The sequence below is a fragment of the Cynara cardunculus genome (genome assembly GCF_001531365.2).
Source record: "Cynara cardunculus var. scolymus isolate 2C chromosome LG 8, CcrdV1, whole genome shotgun sequence".
Taxonomy (NCBI): domain Eukaryota; kingdom Viridiplantae; phylum Streptophyta; class Magnoliopsida; order Asterales; family Asteraceae; genus Cynara; species Cynara cardunculus.
Window position 1 is genome coordinate 25107117 of NC_037535.1, and position 21589 is coordinate 25128705.

General features: G+C 34.7%; 2 protein-coding genes and 1 non-coding gene across 3 annotated transcripts; 1 reads left to right on the plus strand and 2 right to left on the minus strand.

The window, feature by feature from the left end:
* Nucleotides 1–200: 200 nt before the first annotated feature.
* On the minus strand, nt 201–6126 carry LOC112517472 (peroxisome biogenesis protein 2). The gene is made up of 8 exons (XM_025124915.1): nt 5778–6126; nt 4587–4700; nt 4114–4267; nt 3589–3725; nt 3046–3146; nt 2783–2900; nt 1610–1776; nt 201–493 (listed from the first exon to the last, which is right to left on the minus strand). The coding sequence occupies exons 1-8, from the start codon at nt 5904–5906 to the stop codon at nt 385–387; spliced, it is 1029 nt and encodes a 342-aa protein (XP_024980683.1). The 5' UTR covers nt 5907–6126; the 3' UTR covers nt 201–384.
* Nucleotides 6127–6148: 22 nt separating this feature from the next.
* Nucleotides 6149–6230, minus strand: TRNAS-CGA. The gene has a single exon. It is a non-coding gene; the product is annotated as a tRNA-Ser (tRNA).
* An 8534-nt stretch (nt 6231–14764) lies between these two features.
* Nucleotides 14765–18751, plus strand: LOC112516681 (auxin-responsive protein IAA27-like). Its single transcript, XM_025123873.1, has 5 exons — nt 14765–15373; nt 16343–16575; nt 17234–17375; nt 18059–18120; nt 18398–18751. Exons 1-5 carry the CDS (start codon nt 14916–14918, stop codon nt 18442–18444), a joined length of 942 nt encoding a protein of 313 aa, XP_024979641.1. The 5' UTR covers nt 14765–14915; the 3' UTR covers nt 18445–18751.
* The last annotated feature ends 2838 nt before the right edge of the window (nt 18752–21589 follow it).

The following is a 21589-nucleotide window of genomic DNA, read 5'->3' on the forward strand; positions in this document are numbered from 1 at the left end:
TAATGTCACAACATTCATGATGAATGTCCCATCCATATTCATCATGAATATGGACATATAGCACACTTTCAGTAATTTCCCAATTCTGAATGAAAATGAGGTTTCTAACGGAACCAGACCCTAATCATATAAATGTAAACTTCATTATGATGTTTATATGAAATGAACACGAATAAAAATATTCCAGAAAGCTTTCGGAACACGGACATATTTTAAAAATTGGAGAAATATTTATACTACAATTTATAATCAATTGTGAAAGAATGATAATAAAACTAAATGAAGCAGTTTTCAAAGAAATTTTCATTCCTCATTAATATAAGGGGCGCATTAAGGCCCATTTTGTGCCACAATTTCATCTCATTCTAGTAATTATTTTTGGGTTTAGATGGAACCACCATACCGTTGCATCGCAACAACTGGATCGTTGCATCTCGAGCACCGGAATGATGGAGTTGCGGCACATCTCGTTCTAAGACAGTAATAACAATACCTGCCGATGACAAAACCAACATTCGTGTTATGTAAATTGTTGTGACGGATAATTATTCGCAAACATAGTATTATTCTTTACGTCCCAAAATAAATGAACACAATGAAAATGACACTATTATTGCACTTTTTAATGAACTAAAGAGTAAATTACGTCTTCGTCCCAGTAGTTTGTTAAAAATTGCGATGTTCATCCCTGTGGTTTAGAAACTGCAGTTTGCATCCCTATGGCTTGTAATTCATTGCTATTTTCGTCCTTATGATTTACAATCTATTGTTGTTTCGGTCCTTTGGGTTTACAACTCTTTATTGTTTTGCTCCCTTGTACTTAAAGGTAGGTATTAATCCAGGGACGAAAATAGCAATAAATTGTAAACCATAAGGATGAAAATCGCAATCTCTAAACCATAGGGATGAAAATAGCAATTTCTAAACCATAGGGACGAAAATTGTAATTTACTATTAACTAAGTAACACTTTTACAAGTAAAGGGTGAGTCCCATGCGTGAGTTTATGGATCGCGGTCTTTAATAATAGAGAGAACATTTATACGTTTAGTAACTCCAGGATGGGCGAGCGTGAGTAAGGTAGGCCAGTGAAAGAATTGTGCAAGGTTTTAGTTTGCTATGGGTGATTTAGTAATTTACCAATCTTGTTTTATCTCCCTAACTTTTGTTCCACCTATTTTAGTAGGACAGTCCCACTCAATCTTGTCCAATCTAATCCTAGTCCTTGTATCACACCAAACGTAGGACGAGTTTTTGTTCTGTCATGTCTCGTCCTATCTTGTATACCAAACGCACCAATGTACCTCGCACATCCCTACTTTTCAACTTCTTCCAAACTTATTCTGACAAACTTTTTGATGCACTCGGTTTTTCACCAAAATCTTTTTGCAAACACTTTTTCACAAGCCGGTGGTCTTCACGGAAACAACCGCTTTATTATTTGGGGTAGAGAACATGTTTGTGTGCATCCCCTGGGCCCCTACTTCGGAGTGAGACATACCGAGTGTGTTTGTTTTATTTCAATGAAGGCATGCATGGGATTGCCAATAACATCACCCGAATTCTGTAAGTGTTAAAAATGGATCTTGAAGTCCGATATTAGTACGTACCTATGCTGACAAGGAAGAGCGAGATACACGGTCGTTGGATTCGCCTGACAAATGGGGCAAAGTGTTTCATCTCCAGCCGAACCTGAAGAGTTATCCTTCGAGAATGGACGAAGAAAATTCTTCATGGAAGAGGAATTGAGAAGGGGAAGAAGCAACAACAACATTTCCTGCAACGTAAAAGAGCCGAGCATGAAAAAAATTGAGGGAAAAGAGAGACATTCGGCCAAGGGTACGTAAAATGTACTTAAAGCGGTTAACATGATCGGATTAGGTTCATGTGAGAACCACAAAATATTTGAAAATCGTGAGAACTTGTATAATCATTGATGCATATACAGGGGGTTATTCAAAGAAGAATTCAGTACTTTATGAGATCCGTGAGATCCAATTCCAATTACAAATCAAAGTTTAAATTAGAAAATTCATAATTTTAGTAATTTTGACTTAGAATTTTAAATAATGGCATTTTAGGTACTTTAGAAATCTTATCTCTCATCTCTCCGCTGCCATGAACATTCCACTATGATACACGTTGTGATACAATAATTAGGATCATTCTCTCGATATACCACTTATACCTACTGATTTCCACTGTGATCCCCACTGTATACATGTTGTGATACCCTAAGATACACAACGTGATACGTTGTAAACAACGAAAACATAAAATGTGATACAAAGGAAACAACTAAAATACAGTTTGTGTTACTGGCATCAAAGATTCAAAGATAGCACATTGTGGGAGTTAGGATCTTCCTATTTATGGGAGTTATAGGTTTCCTATTTATGGAGAGAATAAATTAATTAAGCGCATTTATGAGTTGTATTCTTTATTACTAAATTACACTTCTCCATTTATTTAATAAATAACATAATTATCTTAAATGATTAAATGAGTGGCTCACATTGGATAACTGTTATCACAAATTACTATGTTCTCATTTGATTAGACCCCTATTTATATATATACTATCAAAATATGTATTATGTCAATGAGTATATTCATCAATATATATCTACCATGCAAGTATATATGCATTGATGCATATACTAACTGAAATTCCTTAGTGTATATGCATCAATGAATCTACAGGTTCTCACGGTTTTCAAAAATTTTATGGTTCTCACATGAACCGCCCTCTGACATGATAATCAAATAAGAACGAAAATTACCGAGAATTCATTCCAAACTAATTGGCGATTCATGTACTCGAAACTAACAGCACGGTTCATATGAGGGCTCCCGTAAACAAGTCTTGCTTGTATGGCTCTCTCGATAAGATTCCTGTACCTGTAATTTATAGGGGGGAAATGGTAAACCGTCCAGTTTTAATCAAGTCAATAATAGAATCAATGGTTGAACTTATATCAGTTTTAAATTCCAGATAAGAGTATTGATAGGATCTGAGTACAAAGCTTGGAGTAAAATAACAGACCTTCCCGTGTAAAGAAAAACAAGCAGGTTGGTGAAAGATGCGGCTTTATAAAATCCTTCAATACGTTGTACTATAAACCATGCTCGACGAGCTAGTGATCTCTGCCGAGCAAACAAACAACCGGGAGTGTGTAAGAGAGGCAGAAAAAGAAAAAGAAAAACGGATTTTAATTCTTCAATGCGGGGCAGGTTCCATTGAGAACCTAAAATTGATTAGGAGTCCGGGAATCGCCTACAACGCTACATGTCGCATATTCATCAGGAATATGGTATGGACGTGTTATTCATCATGAATGTTGTAAATGTTCATCAGAATAACACTTCTATATTCATCATGAATGTCGTCCATGTTCATGATGAATGTGGTATTCATGATGAATATATATCCTAAAGAGGGACACGTGGCGCGCTATTGGCGGTTCCCAAGTTCCTAACCAATTTTGGGTTCTTAATGAACTTTCCTCCTTCAATGCCGTCATCAAACACGTCCTCTTTTTACTAAAATAGGGTGAGAAGCGGGATAGATAGGTTGAATATTAGATACCTGCTCGGAATCACCCCATTGACGAAAAGCAGAAAAAGACTGAAGACGGGTCCAGATATACTGACCACCAACTGTGGCAACACAATACCATAATTTCTGAGGAACGGTGAGTCCGGGTCCCTCCAACCCCGTCCTAACTGAAAGTGGAGTTTAAATGAAAATCGTAAGGTATGCTTCATAGGCACACAGATAAGAATTCAAGTGCAAAAGATTCAGTCAAGGATTACTATTTAAGAGGACGTATGGAAGTCCTTTTGGTGTTGGGATAACTAGCTTTTTAACTAACAGCTAGCTTATCGGTTAGTTTGTCAAGCATATCCACAAAAAAGCCTAAGCTCAAAGCCAGGCCCAGGCCCAACCCGAAAAAGGACCCGGGTCTTGTGAGCACGAAACCCAGTCTGGGCCAGGCCTCAAAGCCCGATCACGCCCTTTTCAACCCCCAAATCCCTGTGTGAACGAAAATAAGTCATGCATTGCCAGTCAATTAGTCAACTATCATTAGATTGCATAATTAAAACCTCTTACTTTTTCCTCTCATCTCCATGGCACGTTCATCTCTATATCGCAGATTCATGAGAGCATTTCCTGGAGTAGGTTTATCAACCCAAATCGAGAACCTCCATATAAGAAACTCAAGGAAAGCATCAAGTTCTGCTTCGTATTGAAATAATAATCCTGGCTAATCCCAAAAAGACAAGAAGGGTAACAAATTAACCTCTAAACGAACATAAAAGGTAGCAGAAAAAGTAATGCACTTAAGTAAACAGAATATATAATTGTGTGTTAGAATTGGGTTCAATGAACACCATAAAGAAATGGAAAACTAAGGAACATCCTAATAACCATTCATTTGTCTGGTATGCATATATGCATAAAGAAACATTTTCAATTTCTTTTATGTAGGTGGCATACCGGATAAATGAATGGTTATTACGGTGTTCTTCAGTTTTCCATTTTTTTGTGGTTTTCCCCTTGAACATGAGTCTTGTGTTATATACCTTCATCACAGAGAAAACTTTAACCATTTGCTCTTTTAGCATGGCTGACATTTCGATATCAAGCCTCCCTGCATCCACCTGGTTAACTCTGGATATTGCAATCGGAATTATGGCCTGCAAACAAATTCACCAACCGTGCCACGATGTTACAGGGGAAAACGCAAAGGGGTGAGCAAGAAACCATACACACAGCTTGATTCATAGAGACAGCTTAATCCATACAGGTCTTGCTATTTGGTTGGTTTTCCATCAAGTCCTGTATGGATGAAGTTGTCTGTTAGATTGAGAAGGTTTTTGTTTGGGAGAATTTTTTAACAGATGGAAGGAGAGTGTTTTTAATTGGGAGGGACAGGTTTTGAAAAAACTTGGTTTTCTGTAGAAGCTTACTGAATAAGCCACTTTCTATATCATCAAGCCATTACCATTCAGTTATGTATGTGGTTGGTTTTCCATCAAGTCTTGTATGGATAAAACTGTTTGTGTGGATTAATCTGTCTGTATAGATTGGAAGAGATTTTTCATAGATGGAATGGCCGTGTTTTAATTGGGATGATTAGGCTTGGAAAAAACTTAGCTTTCTGCATAAGACTCCTCCTGGAAGCTTACTGAATAAGCCATTATCTAAATCATTAAGCCACTAACAAACAATCATTTATAATAGACTCAAAGTTACGACTCCCGTTAAGCTTATTAAGCTGCTAACAAACAGACCCTGAATAAGCTGTGATCCCATTAAGCTTACTGAAAAAACAACAGCACTTCACTCTCTATTTAGATTAATCCAACAGAACTCATTCCAACCATTCCACTTAACTAAATTAGGAAGTTTTGCTTAAATCAGTAATCATACTAACAAGATGACATGTGGAAACACTAAAATCGACCTGGATTTCCGTCTGTATTCGTGGACGACTCTAAAACAACACCTAAAATTGATTCAAATCAAAAACCTACACAATAAACAATACTATCAAGTTCATCATGATTCATGAAGCAATATGCGAATCTGACGAGTGTATTCAGAACTCCAATTTCCGTTACTCAAAATCAAAATTGGAGTAAATCGACTCTGAATTTCAAACTGGATGCTCGTAATCCCGATTCCAACCATCAAACTCCATGCCCATAAACACATAATCACCACCAATCCCCTTTGTACATAAAATTAACATAAAGCAAAAACAATTATACCTGGGGAGAAAGAGCGGATGATTGCCAACGAGGTGATAATCGTTCGTGAGCATCAATCCAAGCTGATTCGATCGGTGTAGTGCTATCCGACGTCGTCGATGATGACGTTGATGCTAGGGTTTCTCTCATTTTTCTGGTTTTTACATAAAAACAAAAAACGGCACGCCGACGCCGGCGAGATTTGGGAAGAGGGTGTTGGGATGCCGGACGCTATGTAAATCAAAATGCATCCAGTTTCACAGTAGACACTCGAAAGCAGCAGTAGAGAAGTTTTTTTGGTAACTTCTGGAAACCCCCAAAATAGAAAGAGAAGATACGATCGATGCCTTCCATTGGATTCCGAATGAAAAAGAGAAGGAAAAGGGGAAAAACGTCGACAGCAGGATTCGAACCTGCGCAGGCAAAGCCCAACAGATTTCGAGTCTGTCTCCTTAACCACTCGGACATATCGACAATTTGTGTATAAAAACTCAATAAAATAAAATTTATAATATTTTATATTTATATATTTCATAAACACAAAGGTATTTTAATAAAGCAAATTGCATGAAAAAATAATATACTTTAACTTGATTCTTATTTTGATTAATGTATTTTCAAAACTTTTATTTTTGTTATCTAAGATGTAAAGATTTAGACATTTAAGTACCCGAGTAACCGGTTGAATCATTAGCATGATAATTGGTTATTGCTTCAACCGGTTATCCGGGTACTTAAAACTTTAAAACACATAAGTAAGTCACAAGTCAATGTTATGTGAGTATCGCTAGTAGATAACTAACCATAGACATCAACCTTTTTCGGGTCTTTAGTCAAATAGATGACAAGCTCAACCCTATCTAAATCTTTCAATTACGGAGTTACCAAGTTCAACTTTTACGGGTCTTAACCTTGAGATCTCCCAGAACCAAATTAATCTGAAATTACACATTAATCACAGTGTCTATTTTTCATGCTGCAATTAGGGAATCTCACCCCTTATATATACCATAAAACCGAGTCACATGATTAGTACACTCAATGTGTAATATATCATATAATTATATGTCATAACTGCATATAACTCAAAAGCTCAACACATAACAAAATATCGAACAAATGTCTCAGGACAAAACCGAGTCAAAAGTTCAACAACTCAATTAGTTGTTACATGATAGTCACCAATAAAAACGTATTTAACCAGCGTATATGAAAACACATGCTCTAAGGCATTATTAACTCGAAAACTCATATTTGGTCGGAATAAACCATTTTCCAACTGAAATCATACCATTTATACTTTCAATTGTCCCGTGACATAACAATGTGCATTTTTCAAACCAGATACATTAAAAATATATTTGTCGCTAAATAATCTTTAATTATAAAATAAATTATCAGAAGACCTTACACTTATGATTTATTTGTTAAAATGTCCAAAAATTCCAAATACGGGTATTTCATGAGATTTATAAAACCAAATATGCAGAACTCACCAAATAATATACACATTTGATAAAATATCAAGAAAAACATATTAATATTTTGAAATAGACATTTTTGTTATGTACATAGTTTTCAGAAGACAGCTTGAACTCAGCTTGCTAGATTTAGGCTAAATTTATGTTTTACTCAAAAACTAAAGTTTAAAAAAAAAAAAAAAAAAAAAAAAAAAACTTGGGTCTACAAGTAGATCTTCTAAATCTTAACTCCAAATCTTTCCAAAATATCCTTTCCATCACGAGAGACCCAAAACCAAAGGAGAAGATGGAAGAAAAGAGCGGAGACGAAGAACGCACAAAACCCTAACTTACAAGGGAAGGAGATATTGAGGTTACCTTAAGGGTTATTTGTTTACCTCTTAATAGTTTCATTAAAAGGCAACATTTGAATCATTAAGAGGTGAATCTTGTTTGGCAAAAAAAAAAAAATCTCTTAATGGTTCTAAAACCCTCTGAATGATTTTGTATTTTAAGCATCCCTTAACCATTAAGCGCACTGATTTCGTTGTAAACAATTATATTTCATTTTGCACTATATCATGAAAGCCTCTTAATCATTTTGACCACTTAATCATTATGCACCAAACTATTCAGCAACTGCCAAACAACCCCTATCTCAAATAGTCTAGAATCCTATAATAATGTCTACTCATCTTGATATACTCTTGACGAGCTTCAAAAATCGAGTCTATAACACGAAGAATTACCCGAAACGGGTTAGGGATGAGAGAGTTATGAAAAAATGAAGAAAAACCTCAAAACCCCGATTTTAAATATGATTTGACCACTTACGCAGCTCTGCCCGCAGCTTAAAGCCACCGAGCATGTCGTGTGCCTCTCAAATTCATCAAACAATAACTCTGTCTGGGCCATGACTTAAAGTCACAGGGTTCCGTTTTTCATGTTTTTCGTCCGATTTTCACACCTGATTTGATACTTGAAAGTCCACGTATAACCCATACATGAAACCTTATTAAACTTCCATCTTAGTGGCTAAATGGCCGCTAATCCGCTATATAGATTAGTGAATGTCTCTAAAATTGGGGTTGTTACATATACGAATTGACTTGATTCTACCATAAAAAAAAGGTACATATATGATTACCCTTTAAGGGTTAGGTTCCGGTGAAATTGGAAGATTTAATGAGAAGGGTAAGAAGATATCTTCATATTTGCATTAATCCTAATTGAAGATTAATACTAATGAGATTCACTGAGATGCACTAGATCACTTATCGTGATAAACATAATTCATAGGATGAGGGTGAGATTAAAAATGATCAAGGATCCAGATCTATTCTTACGCTTCTCATCTTAACTCCTAGTTTCATATGATCAGTCGTCTACCCTTTAATAAGGGTGCTTATGGATTGGGTTGAAGACTTTTGAACAACTCAACCCAATGTTTGCAGTTTGAAAATTTTCAACCCAACCCAATATAAAACAAAGTGCAACCCAACCCAACCCAAACCATATGGGTTGAACGAGTTAGTCGGATTGATACTTTAGTACATCAAATATTCCCCTAACTTTAAATATGATATTTTCTCTATTCATAATTATGTTTTCGTCATCAATTATTTGGTATAGTTTATCCATACTCCTTAAATCTTAACTATATCACGTTTGACCACTCTCAATACGTATATGAAAAGGGTATGCGATAATGTAATTGTCTAACATAATATTATTAACAAAGACTTTACAATTATATTTAATTCAAGAAAATAAAAGGATACCGAGTTCATCGGGTTAGGTTGAGTTCAAATGACTATAACTCAATTCCAATCCACTACCTATGGTTTGAAAATTTTATAATTCGATTAGACATTAAATTACTTCAGGTTAGTTATTTCACATTAGATTGAGTTAGATTGACCGGATTTGTCAGGTTTTTAAACACCCTACCCTTTTTAATACATTCGATTTACAACAAATTGCATGAAAAAGTAACGCATTTTAACTTGATTTTTATTTTGGACAATACACTTTCAAAACTTTCATTTTGGTACCTAATATATAAAGTTCTAAACATTCAAATACCCATATAACTGGTTGAAGAATAATTTTAAATTAAAAAATCCATGCACTAACCACATCAACAAATAATACTGAGTTAGATATTACATCAACATGATAACTGGTTAATGTTTCAACCGATTACCAATGTACATACATATTTAAAACTTTACATCTTAAACACTAAAATAACAACTTTAAAAATACGTTACCTAAAATAAAAATCAAATTGAAATACATTACTCAAAAATACAATTTAAAGATAAAATCTCATTTAAAATAACATTCGAAGTGGTTGGTATCCATAATTTCCTATTTCACCCCCCAAAGTTGACTATGAGAAGACCCAACTTTTTATCAAATAATGTTGCATTCAATTTTTGACAGTCCATTATTTGTCTGCAAAATGTTGCCCGCCGCCCGCAGTCGGTCGGTCACATGCCCGACTTGCCCGTATATAAACCCGCTATCAAGGACAGTGTCAGACCACAGTGGTCCACGACCCGATCCGGTCAATCACTCGAATCATCACTAAACGTTAAAACGCCGTTATGTCCTCATACACGTGGCGCAATCCTAGCCGACGGTTTGTTTTATTTACCAACACGATTTTAGATACCGGCGTGCCTAAAAGATTTTTAGTTGATAAAAATATATTGAAACTGCCGTTACTAACGGTAACGGGAAAGGTGCATATATATATATTGAAATTGTCATTTTTAACCTAAATTCATGTTTTAATCAATTTTTTATGCAGAAGGCTTACGCATATGTATAAGAATGGGATAAATTAACTCAAATGACTATTTTTCACATTCAAATTGATTTTCTAACCATACCTTTCTCGGTTTGACTCAAATGTCAGTACATTCACAATATACAGGACCGCAATTAGGGGTGCTAAAAAATTCGACAAACCCAACCCAACGTGAAATAACTTAACCCGAAGCAACCCGATGTCTAATCAAGTTATTAAATTGTCAAACGATAGGTATCGGGTTAATATTGGGTTACTATTATTTGAACTCAACCCAACCCGATGAACCCGATATCCTTTTATTTATTGGATTTAATATGATTGTTGAATTTTTATTAATATATACATTAGACAATTACAATATCATTTACGCACTTCATATACACATATTTTCAATTTGTTCACATCTCTATATAACTCATTCATATATATGTTCAGTAACTGTGAACATATATATGTAAATTGAGAAAATTAACTGAATGTGTGATATACGTAAGAAGTATGGATAAGTTGTATCAAATGGTTGATGATGAAAAAGAAATTATGAGTAGAGAGATAACATATTTAAGGTTAGAAGAATATTTTGATGTACTAAGATATCAACCTGACCAAATCGATTAACCCAACCAACCCGTACGGGTTGGGCTGGGTTAAGATTTTTCAAACCGCAAGCATTGGGTTGAGTTGTTCAAATGTCTTCAACTCGATCAACCCAACCCGTGAGCACCCCTAACCGCAATAGCTAAAAGAGAAAAAGTGTCGAATTCAACCAGTTTACGGTCGCAATCGCGTACTTGGACGTCGCAATTGCAGATTTGTGTTTAATTTGAATATTTTATGGCCTTGAGCTACGCCCACAATAGACCTAGATATTGTGAATGTAGTGACATTCGGGTCAATCCGTGAGAGAATGAGTGAAATGGTCATTTAACTCAAGGACTCTAAGGGGTCGTTTACTAAACGCTTACTCGGGTAAGTGAACCCCAAGTCATATTATCTTACCGGATAATATGATAATATGGTATGGACCAAGAATCTTACCCGGTAAGAACGAGCTAATGACCAAGAGTCTTACCCGGTAAGTGAGAGCGACGACTTTTATCACGGTAATCGCTTACCGGATAAATTGTTGCATATGATACCGTTTTGGTGGACTAAAATCTTGTTCAATAAGTAAATGATAGTATTTGATGGACTAAAATCTTACCCGATAAATAACTGATAGTGTTTTGATGGACTAAAATCTTACCCGATAAGTAAATGACAATGTTAAATTTTACTAATAAACATTTAACGGATAAGTGTTTGATAAAAAACCTCGTTTTTCAGTTTTTTTTAAAAACGATAGCGTTATTGTTTAAACATGTAGGGAAATGGAAAAGAAACAATAAGCCCCCACGGGGACAGTATTCTGATTCAACTGTTATGCTTTGGAATTGTTTTTATTTTTTTAATTTAAATATATTATTTATGGTTTTTAATAAATTATTTTTAAAAATGCATTTTTATAATATTTAATTTAATATATAATTAATAATATATTTTACTGAATATTTTTATCATTTGGTGACAAAAACTAGAAGTATATAAACCAAAAAGTTGCAAATTTATCTTTGCAACCAAATAAACTCGTTAAACTGATCAGATATTTTGTTAGAGGTATTAAGCAGTAATCAATGTGAATGAAAATAAAAACAACTGTTTAGTTTTTCATAATAAAATGAGTTCATTCCTCCAAAAACCTAAAATTTCATTATTGGTTAAACTGAGGGGAATTAAAATTAATTTCCATTTTCATTTTTATTTTCATTTTCATTTTCGTTTCTCAGCCTGAACCAAACAGACCATGAATCAATTTGGACACTCTTTTAATATCAGATGACAGACTTTTAAACATCTTTGGTCAACCGTAGTAAATATTTTTCGATTAACTTATACTTAAGGATTGTTTGGTTTAAGCTGATAAATGGAAATGAGAATGAATTTTCATTCATCCGTTTAACCAGAACTGAAAATTGGGCTTCCGGGGGACTGAGTCTATTGTATTATGTAAAACTAAACAGTTTCTTTTATTTTCATTTACATTCAATACTGTTTAATACCTCTAACCAAACATCTCCTTATATGTACGATATAAAAACACGTCTGATAGATGAGGTATAAAGTCTTTTATAAGACAACATTTATTTGATCGGACTGAAAGACGAAGAATCATGTTGAGAATGATAGTTACGATGAGAAGTGTAAAAAGTGATTTGTACTATTGATCATTTTTAATCTCAAACCAACTCATAAATTGAGCTTTATAAAAGAATTGATCTGGTGCTTTTCATTAGTGTTAATCTAGTGCAACTCCTCAAAGAATTGATCAAAAGATGAAAATCAATTTTTACCCTTCTCATTACTGCTCTCGTTTTGTGAGTGCTTAAAACCTCGAAAAACTCACCCAACCCAACCTAACGCAAAATAACCCAATATAAAGCAATCGATGTCCATCGAGTTATAAAATCTTCAAACCCTGGGTGTTAAGTCTATTATTATGTACATTAGACAAATACACCATCATGTATTGTTTATATATATATATATATATTCAATCTATTCTCCATATCTATATAACTCATTTGTGTATATATATATGTATAGTTGAATGTAGAGATGGCCAAAAACCGGTCCCGGGCCGGTCCCAATCGGTCCTCACCATCCTCATAACCGGCCATAACCGGTCCCGGCGTAACTGGTCCCGGTCTCGGTCCCGGTCCCGGTCGAAAATGATAGGACCGGTATAGGTATTTTATAACCGGTTATGGGCCGCCGGTCCCGGTCCCGATCTCAACCGGTCCTTCATTAAAAAAATAAGATTTTTTATTTTATTTTTTTAATGATATATATTTTTAATACATTATAAAATTTACAATTGGGTCACTCAAATACACTTTAAAAATGCGTTTTAATATAATTAAAATTACATTTTTTTATAAAAATACATTATAAAATTATTTAAAAATACATTTATTTGTAAAGTTAATTGAATTTTCGGGCCGGGCCGGGCCGGGCCATAGTTGGTCCCATAACCGGTCCCGGTCCCACGAAACTACCAAAAACCTCAACCGGTCCTTGTTTTCGGTCCCATAACCGGTCCTTACCGGTCCCAGTCCCGGGCCGGTCCTTTGTCAGTCCCGGTCCCGGTCCTCCGGCGGTCCCGGGCCGGACCGGGCCCATTTGGCCATCTCTAGTTGAATGCGATATACTTAAGAAGTAAGAATAAGTTGTACCAAATGATTGATGATGAAAATGAATTACGAGAGAACATTTTGATATACAAAAGTATCAGCTCAACCAACATGTATGATTTGGGTCGGGTTGAACATTGTAAACCGTAAACATTGAGTTGAGTTGTTTAAATGTCTACAACCCGATCAATCCAATCAATGAACACCCGTACTTTCATTCTCACCGGAACCTAATCCAATTAAAATAACATTATTTATATATTATGAATTAAAAAAGAAAATAAGGTGGGCGAGTGGCAGTGAGCTGTCGGTGGTTATTGCAAAGGACCATTAAAAGTGACAAAATAACACTCACAAAAATAATATATTTTGTGTCAGAAATAATTTAAATAAATAATTTAAAAAAGAAAATAAGGGCCCATTTTCGAGTTATGAAGATTGCTATTATTGTCGATTTCTCATCATCACAAATTCTATTTAATTTTTTATATTTATTTATTTATAAGATTTATTTTTTCAAATGGTAAATTATATGAAAAAAATATCGTATTTTAATTTCATTTTTATTTTTTGTAACTTATTTTTAAAACTTTTATTTTGTTACATAAGATGTAAAAATTTAAACATTTAAATATCCGAGTAATCGGTTATCATGTTGATATGGCTAGATGTGATGAAATTGAGTTGAATAACAAATAATACTGAGTTGAATATACATCAACCGGTTACCCAAATATTTAAATGTTTAAAACTTTACATCTTATTATTTTAGATACCAAAATAAAAGTTTTAAAAGTACGTTATCCAAAATAAAAATCAAGTTAAAAGTACCTTACTTTTTTCATACAATTTACCCTTTTAAAAAATAATAATTTAAAACAAAAACTTTTAGATCACCGTCAAATTTGTTAATTTTACATAATTATTACTGATTTGAGTAAAAAAGCTTATTAATGAATGAAATACTGTATTTTTAAAGACAGATTGAGCCAGAAAATGTGGAAGTAATAAGAATGTGTAGATATTATATTTTTTAATTAATTAAATGATAATTCTACATCTGATAATAGATAGAAAATTTGTTTTCATTTCATAATTAAGGGTAGAATTGAAAAATAAGACATAACAAATTAAAAACAAATACTTAATTTAAGATAAACTAAAATAAAAATGTAAATATTTATTTTATAACAGATGAAATATTATATAAATTGTATTTTTTTTCTTAATAATAACAAATATATTAAAAATTAATTAGACTTAAAAAAAGGATTAAATTTGTTTTTATGAAATCAAATTGGCAGACCAAATAGTATTACAAACCAAATACTAAGTTGAATACTACATCACTCGTTACATCAACATAATAACCGATTAATATTTCAATCAGTTACATAAATACTTAAATATTTAAAACTCTGAATCTTAAATCGTTGGTTTTTTTTTTTAACGGAAGATTAAAATAAAAGATAAAAAGGGCAACGTAAAGACGAAAAAGGGGGTTCCATTTGTTCGTAACAGAGACCCTCATTCTCCATCTCCCCCCACTTTCCCTTCTGTATCTTCAATCGACTTTCCACCCATTTTCACGAATTTCAAATCTTTTTCAATTTCTCTTCCCATTTTTCACAGATTTTAACTTCCCCTGATGTCTGTGCCACTCGAACATGATTATATAGGCTTATCAGAAGCTTCCTCAATGGGAAAAGCCTCTGAATCTTCCAATTTTTCATCTGAAAGTGATAAGAACAATGTTCTTAACCTCAAAGCCACTGAATTGAGACTTGGGTTGCCTGGATTAGGTCAGTATTTGGAAGAAAACCCCTCGAAGAACAGCCCCACGAAGAATGTTGTTTCTAGAGCTAAAAGAGGGTTTTCTGATGTTAATTTTGATGGTTCTGCTAAATGGGATTTCAATGGCGGACCTGAAGGTGATTTGGGGAAAGGTTCTTCTTCTTCTTCTTCTTCTAATACTACTTCTGTTCTGTTTAAGATAAATGCTGGTTTAGAGAGCAAGCAAACACAGCAATCAATTCCTATTCCTGTTGAAGAGAAGAAGAAAGCTTCTGTTACTAGTGAAAATGGCAGAGCTCCTCCTGCTTCCAAGTGAGTTTTCAGCAAAACCCCTTTAGAATTTACAATAAAATTGTTGAATTTAAGTCTTGTAAGTTACTTATTTTGTGGGTTCTGGTTATCTGTTGATATCCTTGTATTTTATATTGATAGAAAGTGGCAGAAGTAGCCTTCTTAGGTTGATTATTCAGAATCCAATTTAGGGCCTGTTTGTTAGCAGCTTAACGAAGCTTAATGAGAGTCGCATCTTATTCGGGGGCTGTTTGGTTGGTTTCCCATTGTTACCTGTATGGATAAAGCTGTGTGTGTGGATTAATCTGTTCGTATAAATTGACAAAGGTTTTTGTTTGGGAGGGTTTTCATAGAGGGAAGAAGTGTGTTTTTTAATTGGGAGGGACTGGTTTAGGAAATCTTGAATTTCTGCATAAAGCTCCCCGCTTACTGAATAAACCATTTTTTATATGATTAAGCCACTATCAAACAATCATGTGTAGCACTGTAGCTAATGTAATAAGTTGGGAGTCCTGTTAAGCTCTTTAAGCTGCTAACAAACAAGTCCTCGGTCAGCTATATGTAAATGTTTGGTAGTGGTTTAATAAATATAGAAAATGGCTTATTCAGTTAGCTTTTAGGATGGGGGATTATGCATAAAGCCATGTTTTTTCCAACCTACCTCTCCTTATTAAAAAACACGCTCCCTCCTATGAAAAACACCCCCAAACAAAAAACCTAAACAACCTATAAAGACACGTTAATCAACACAACAACTTTATCCAAACAGGACTTAATGGAAAACCAACCAAACATCCCCTTAGGGTTGTTTTGTATCTTTATCTTTTTTCAATTGGGGTTGTTTCTCTTGACATTTAGGTGCATTCAGTATGAATCTTGACTACTTTCTTGCATTTAGAAGAATTTGTTGCTTGTGATTTGGATTTTTGTTAGGTTGTATAGATTGTGTGAATTGGTCTGAAATGGCACTTTCTATGGGTTGATTAACAGAGCTCAGGTGGTAGGATGGCCACCGATTCGATCTTTTCGGAAGAACACCATGGCTTCCAATTTGTCAAAGAATGAGGATGTAGCCAAAGGCAATTCAGGATGTGGGGTGTGTCTTTATGTGAAGGTTAGTATGGATGGTGCTCCATATCTAAGAAAGGTTGATCTCAAGACTTGCAACAACTATACGCAACTCTCAAAGGCTGTCCAGAAATTGTTCACCTGCTTTACCCTCGGTATACTTGCTTTCTGTAGTGTCATTTTCCGTAATTTGTGAATAAATTGAACCAAACCGTATATCTCACTAGTATGGGAGGGGTAAGATGTACATTTGAGATCCATGTAGACCTGACCTCTGTCTCAAATAGTAGAGCTAGTGTTCGTGTGAAGACACTGCCTTGTGAAAAGTGTACGAAAGAGAGAGAAGCATAAAATACGAGTAAGCAATATAAGATATATGTGGACGGTGGACCTGCCCTCTATCTCAAAGAGTAGAGCTAGTGTTTTTTGTGAAGACACCGCCTTGTGAAAAGTGTGCGAGAGAGAGAAAAGCCTAAAAGATAAATACGAGTAAGCAATATAAGATGTACGTCGACCTGGCCTCTATCTCAAAGAGTAGAGCTAGTGTTTCTAATTCTACGAAGATACCCGCCTTGTGAAAAGTGTACGAAAGAGAGAAAAAAAAAATAAAAGATAAACATGGGTAAGCAATAAGATACAAATATAAGCAGGTGCAAGAAAAACATAACCAAGGTGAATAGACTACACACCACTTAGTCGAACTTGCGGATTTGGATGGATGGGGATTGAAATTGTTATTTTTTTGAACACTTGCTTAAGTTTCTTGACGGGGTTTGAGTTAATGTTGATTGCATGACTTGTGTTGTGAATTAGGTCAATGTACTTCTAATGGGCTACGAGGGCAGGAAGGGCTTAGTGAAAGTAACTTGAAGGATCTTTTACATCGCGATGAATGTGTACTGACGTATGAAGACAAGGATGGTGATTGGATGCTCGTTGGTGATGTTCCATGGGGGTAAGTTCTTTTGTTCCATTTCTGTATCTTGCATTTTGGAATGTTGGAGTCCCACGTTAGCTAAACTTTGACAATTTCTTCTTGATATATGTCAGAACATCCCTTCTAATAATCTAATAGAGTTTCACATATTGTAATATGGTATGAGAGACAAGGTCTACCAATCTAGGTACTCAACACCCTGGGGGTAATCTGTACTCATCTAGCCCCCTTTCGAGACTTTGATACAATTTGTGCCATCTAGCCTTTGTTGGTTTGCAGGAGGGGTGTTAAAGTCTCACATCGGCTAGATTTGGACCCTTCTAGTAATTTAATAGGGTTTCACATATTCTCACATGGTATCAGAGCCAAGGTCTATCAATCTGGGGACTCAACACCCTAGGGGCGATCTGCACTCATCTAGCCCCCTCTCGACACTTTGTGACATCTGTGTCTTTTAGCCTCTGTCGGTTGGAGGGGGTGTGTTAAAGTCCCAGATCGGCTAGACTGAACTCTTTCCCCTAAATATATGTTAGAACTTTCTTCGCCTCCTTAAGGGCTCTTTTGGAAAGTAATCAAATGGGGTTCCACATATCTCGTATGGAAGAAAAACATTAAATGAATTTGGCATATGTTCAAAACTTGAGCTTTTGCTACACCAGATTTAGGACTTGTACTTAAAGATATTCTTGTTGGTTGTGCAGGATGTTTGTAGACTCGTGCAAGCGATTAAGGATCATGAAAGGGTCGGAAGCAATCGGACTAGGTGCACTACCCGTGCTAGTTCCTTTAAATATGCATCCATTCATCTCCGGTTTAAGCTATGTTTCGAAAACTAACTAATAAGCTGGCTGTTGGCTGCAAAAATAGGTGTTTGGCAACATTTAGTTGATAAGGGGCATAATTGTAATTTTCTTGGAAAAGAAAGCCCTTGCAGCATTGAAATAGCATTTCAATAAGCTAGTTTTTGGCTAACCAAACTGAGACTTTTTCAATAAGCTAACATATAACTGATGGAATTGTTTGTGATTGGCTGATTGCAGCTCCAAGGTCAATGGAGAAGTGCAAGAACCAAATAAGAGACATCTGATGGACACACCAAAAGGGTCTTCAATTTTTTTTTTTTTTTTTTTAATTTCTAGTAATTTTTCGATTTTCTTTAGATGTCTGAATCTTTTCTTGTGGGCAAGTCATATCTGGAAAGGGAACATCTTTCAGATGTTTGGGTTTCCTGTTGCGTACTTAATGTATCGCGAGTGTTCTAAAAAGCTCGTTGCAACAGCCATTGTGGCTCAGGGGCTTGTGTTTGATGCTACGTTAAGCCTGTGGCATATGCCATTTAGAACCTTGTGTATTGCCTACAATTTCTAATGTAAATGGTCTTGTTTCATGTTTCATTTTTAGTTGTCTGAATGTAAATGTGTTCAATCCTGACTTCTGTTTCAGTTAGAATTGCAGTTCATTAGATTTTTCTGGATCTAGAAAGCATTTACAAATCCTTTCGACTCGACTTTCTGGTTTTCTTTTGCTTTTTATTGGTACTCTGCCTCGTTTTCTTTCTAATCCGTTTGGTCGGAAATCATTCCCATCTATACGATAGCTCGCTTCCTTCTAAGGAGACCGACCCTTTGCGTACTTTCACGTTCATAAATTTGTTAAAGATTCGGTTATGGTGATACAAATAGGCAAGGTATCAAAAGAGATCGAGGCTTCCAAAGTGTTCTCACTGAAACCCCTGTCAAATGAGAATGCTAACTATTTAAAAGAATACGAAAATAGCCGATCATGTGCAAAAGCACATGTGATTTTACATTTAACGGTAAGAAAAAGTGTGTGGACGACTTTGGTCGTGTCTTTCAGGTTGTGGGGCACATGTGATTTTGTATGTGATGTTAATGTAAAGTCATATGTGATTCGAATATTTTTTTTGTTCTTTTAAATGGGTATTGTTCCCCTTTGAACTTGTACATCAATACTCACCCGACACACACACTCTCTCTCTCTCTCTCTCTCTCTCTCTCTCTCTATATATATATATATATATATATATATATATATGGACCTTTGAACTTGTACATCATATGTTATTTTATATGATTCTTTTTTCATCTCAGACTAAGATTTAAAATATTGATTAACATATATTTGTTTCACAATGTGTTTATTTTATATGTACTCGGTTCATAATGTGTTTATTTCATATGTACTTGGTTCACAATGTGAACTTTTTTGATATATTTGTGAAACAAAAAATACACTTAAAAAAATCTAACATTTGTGAATCGAATACATATGAAACAAACACATTTTGAAACATATATATGTTAATCAATACATTAAATATATACTTAGGGGCAGTTTACCAAACGCTTACCCAAGTAAGCGCTTACCAAGTCACATCACCTTATCGAATGAATATAATAAAGACCAAGAATCTTACCTGATAAGAGCGAGACAAGAACCAAGAGTCTTACCCGGTAAGTGAGGGCGACGACTCTTACCACGGTAAGCGCTTATCGGGTAAATTGTTGCATACGATATCGTTTTAGTGGACTAAAATCTTACCCGGTAGGTAATTGATAGTGTTAAATTCTTACAGGGTAAATGTTTGGTAACCGGCCCCTTACTCACCCTCACTTATTGGTAAGCGCTTACTGGGTAAAATTGTTACATATGATACCATTTTGATAGCCAAGAATCTTACCTGACAAGGTTAGTGAAAGTGGTGACTCTTACCGGTAATTGCTTACTCGGAAAGCGTTTTGATAAACAACCCCTTGGTCGGAAAACAAATCATGTGAAACAAAACCTTAAAGTAGAAGTTCTCACGGATCCCACAAAATTTGGAGTTTTCAAACCATTAAGCCCCTATATGTATATATAGATACTCAAGTTCATACGACAATAACTAAATAAGAGCTATGCTGTTATATCGGTCAGAATACGAAATATCGGTCATGACTGATATTCGATATATCGGTCCAAAATAACGGTTAACATAATATTTCTTAGAATTATATATATAATATGCATTAATTAGAGTTTAGAAATATAGTTTCAAAATTAAAACATCACATCATTTAAAGTGTTCAAAAACGAGCTAATATAAAAGAACGAAGAAGACCGTTGTGGAGGCAGATTAATTTCAGACCTAATTTAAGTTACCAAGCCCAAAAAACTAGACTCATGAAGTAATAAAAGCCCAAATATTTAAACCCTAAAAAATCGATATATCGGTCCGATATTTGCATCAAAATATCGCTAAAAATCGGGAAAAATGGGAAAATATCGCCAATAATATCGGGGACGATATTTTGACCGATATTTTCTCTAGGAGCGATATCCGATATATCGCGATATTAACAGCATAGAATAAGAGAACACGAAAACAACACACGATTATGGTCCAGGTCACCACCTCACTCCTGTCATTAAGAGAGTTCTTGTTATCTTATTTTGACACTGTTCTCGTTTAATCATCTTTCTCATTATATATATATATATATATATATATATATATAGAGAGAGAGAGAGAGAGAGAGATGGGAGAAGGGGCCCGATATAACCATACTTTAATCTCGTTCACTAATAATGCCTTTCCGTTTATAATATATTGTATTGTATCACAATTTGATGGTCAAACTCAGTATTTTTATTCTCTCATACCAAAAATAGCTTACATTTTGGTCCTAATAATGGGCCAAAATGTAATGTCTATTGCTATTTTGTATAAAATAATACATTTTGTAAAAATTAATATACAAATTGCTCTTCAATTCATTTCAAATTCAATAACTTAGGCTCTTATTGGGCCTCTCTTGGGCCAGGATCAGAGCCCAATAACAAAATATACCTTTTGACAGATTGTTGGCTTGCTAAAAGAGCTCAATAGAACATAAAGAAAAAGCGAGTTGCCAAATGCTTATGGGTCACTTTCCTAATTTTGTGAGTACGACAAGGATCGAGAATTTATCTGATAAGTAACATGGCAAAGACTGGTAATTTTATTTGGTAAGTGGCATGACAGCAACGGAGGTTCATACCCGGTAAGTGAGGAATCATACTCTTGTTCTATTAACTACGTTATTTGTACAAACCGTACAAACCTCATTCAACCAATCATAATTTTTCATTTTGTTCATTTTTTTTTGTAATTATGAGAGATTAATTAATTATTTTTATTGTAGAGGGTGTTAATCATGGATATTATATTCTTAATTATATTAATTTTAGAG

Bases quoted from the DNA above. Each gene is read 5' to 3' on its own strand.
- LOC112517472 (XM_025124915.1), bottom strand. From the start codon at position 5,906: ATGAGAGAAACCCTAGCATCAACGTCATCATCGACGACGTCGGATAGC. The intron at 3,147-3,588 runs GTATCTAATATT...TTTGCTCGGCAG, and splicing joins AATGGGGTGATTCCGAGCAG to AGATCACTAGCTCGTCGAGC. The intron at 494-1,609 runs GTACGTACTAAT...TGTCATCGGCAG, and splicing joins GCTCTTCCTTGTCAGCATAG to GTATTGTTATTACTGTCTTA.
- LOC112516681 (XM_025123873.1), top strand. From the start codon at position 14,916: ATGTCTGTGCCACTCGAACATGATTATATAGGCTTATCAGAAGCTTCC. The intron at 15,374-16,342 runs GTGAGTTTTCAG...GTTGATTAACAG, and splicing joins AGAGCTCCTCCTGCTTCCAA to AGCTCAGGTGGTAGGATGGC. The intron at 17,376-18,058 runs GTAAGTTCTTTT...TTGGTTGTGCAG, and splicing joins GTTGGTGATGTTCCATGGGG to GATGTTTGTAGACTCGTGCA.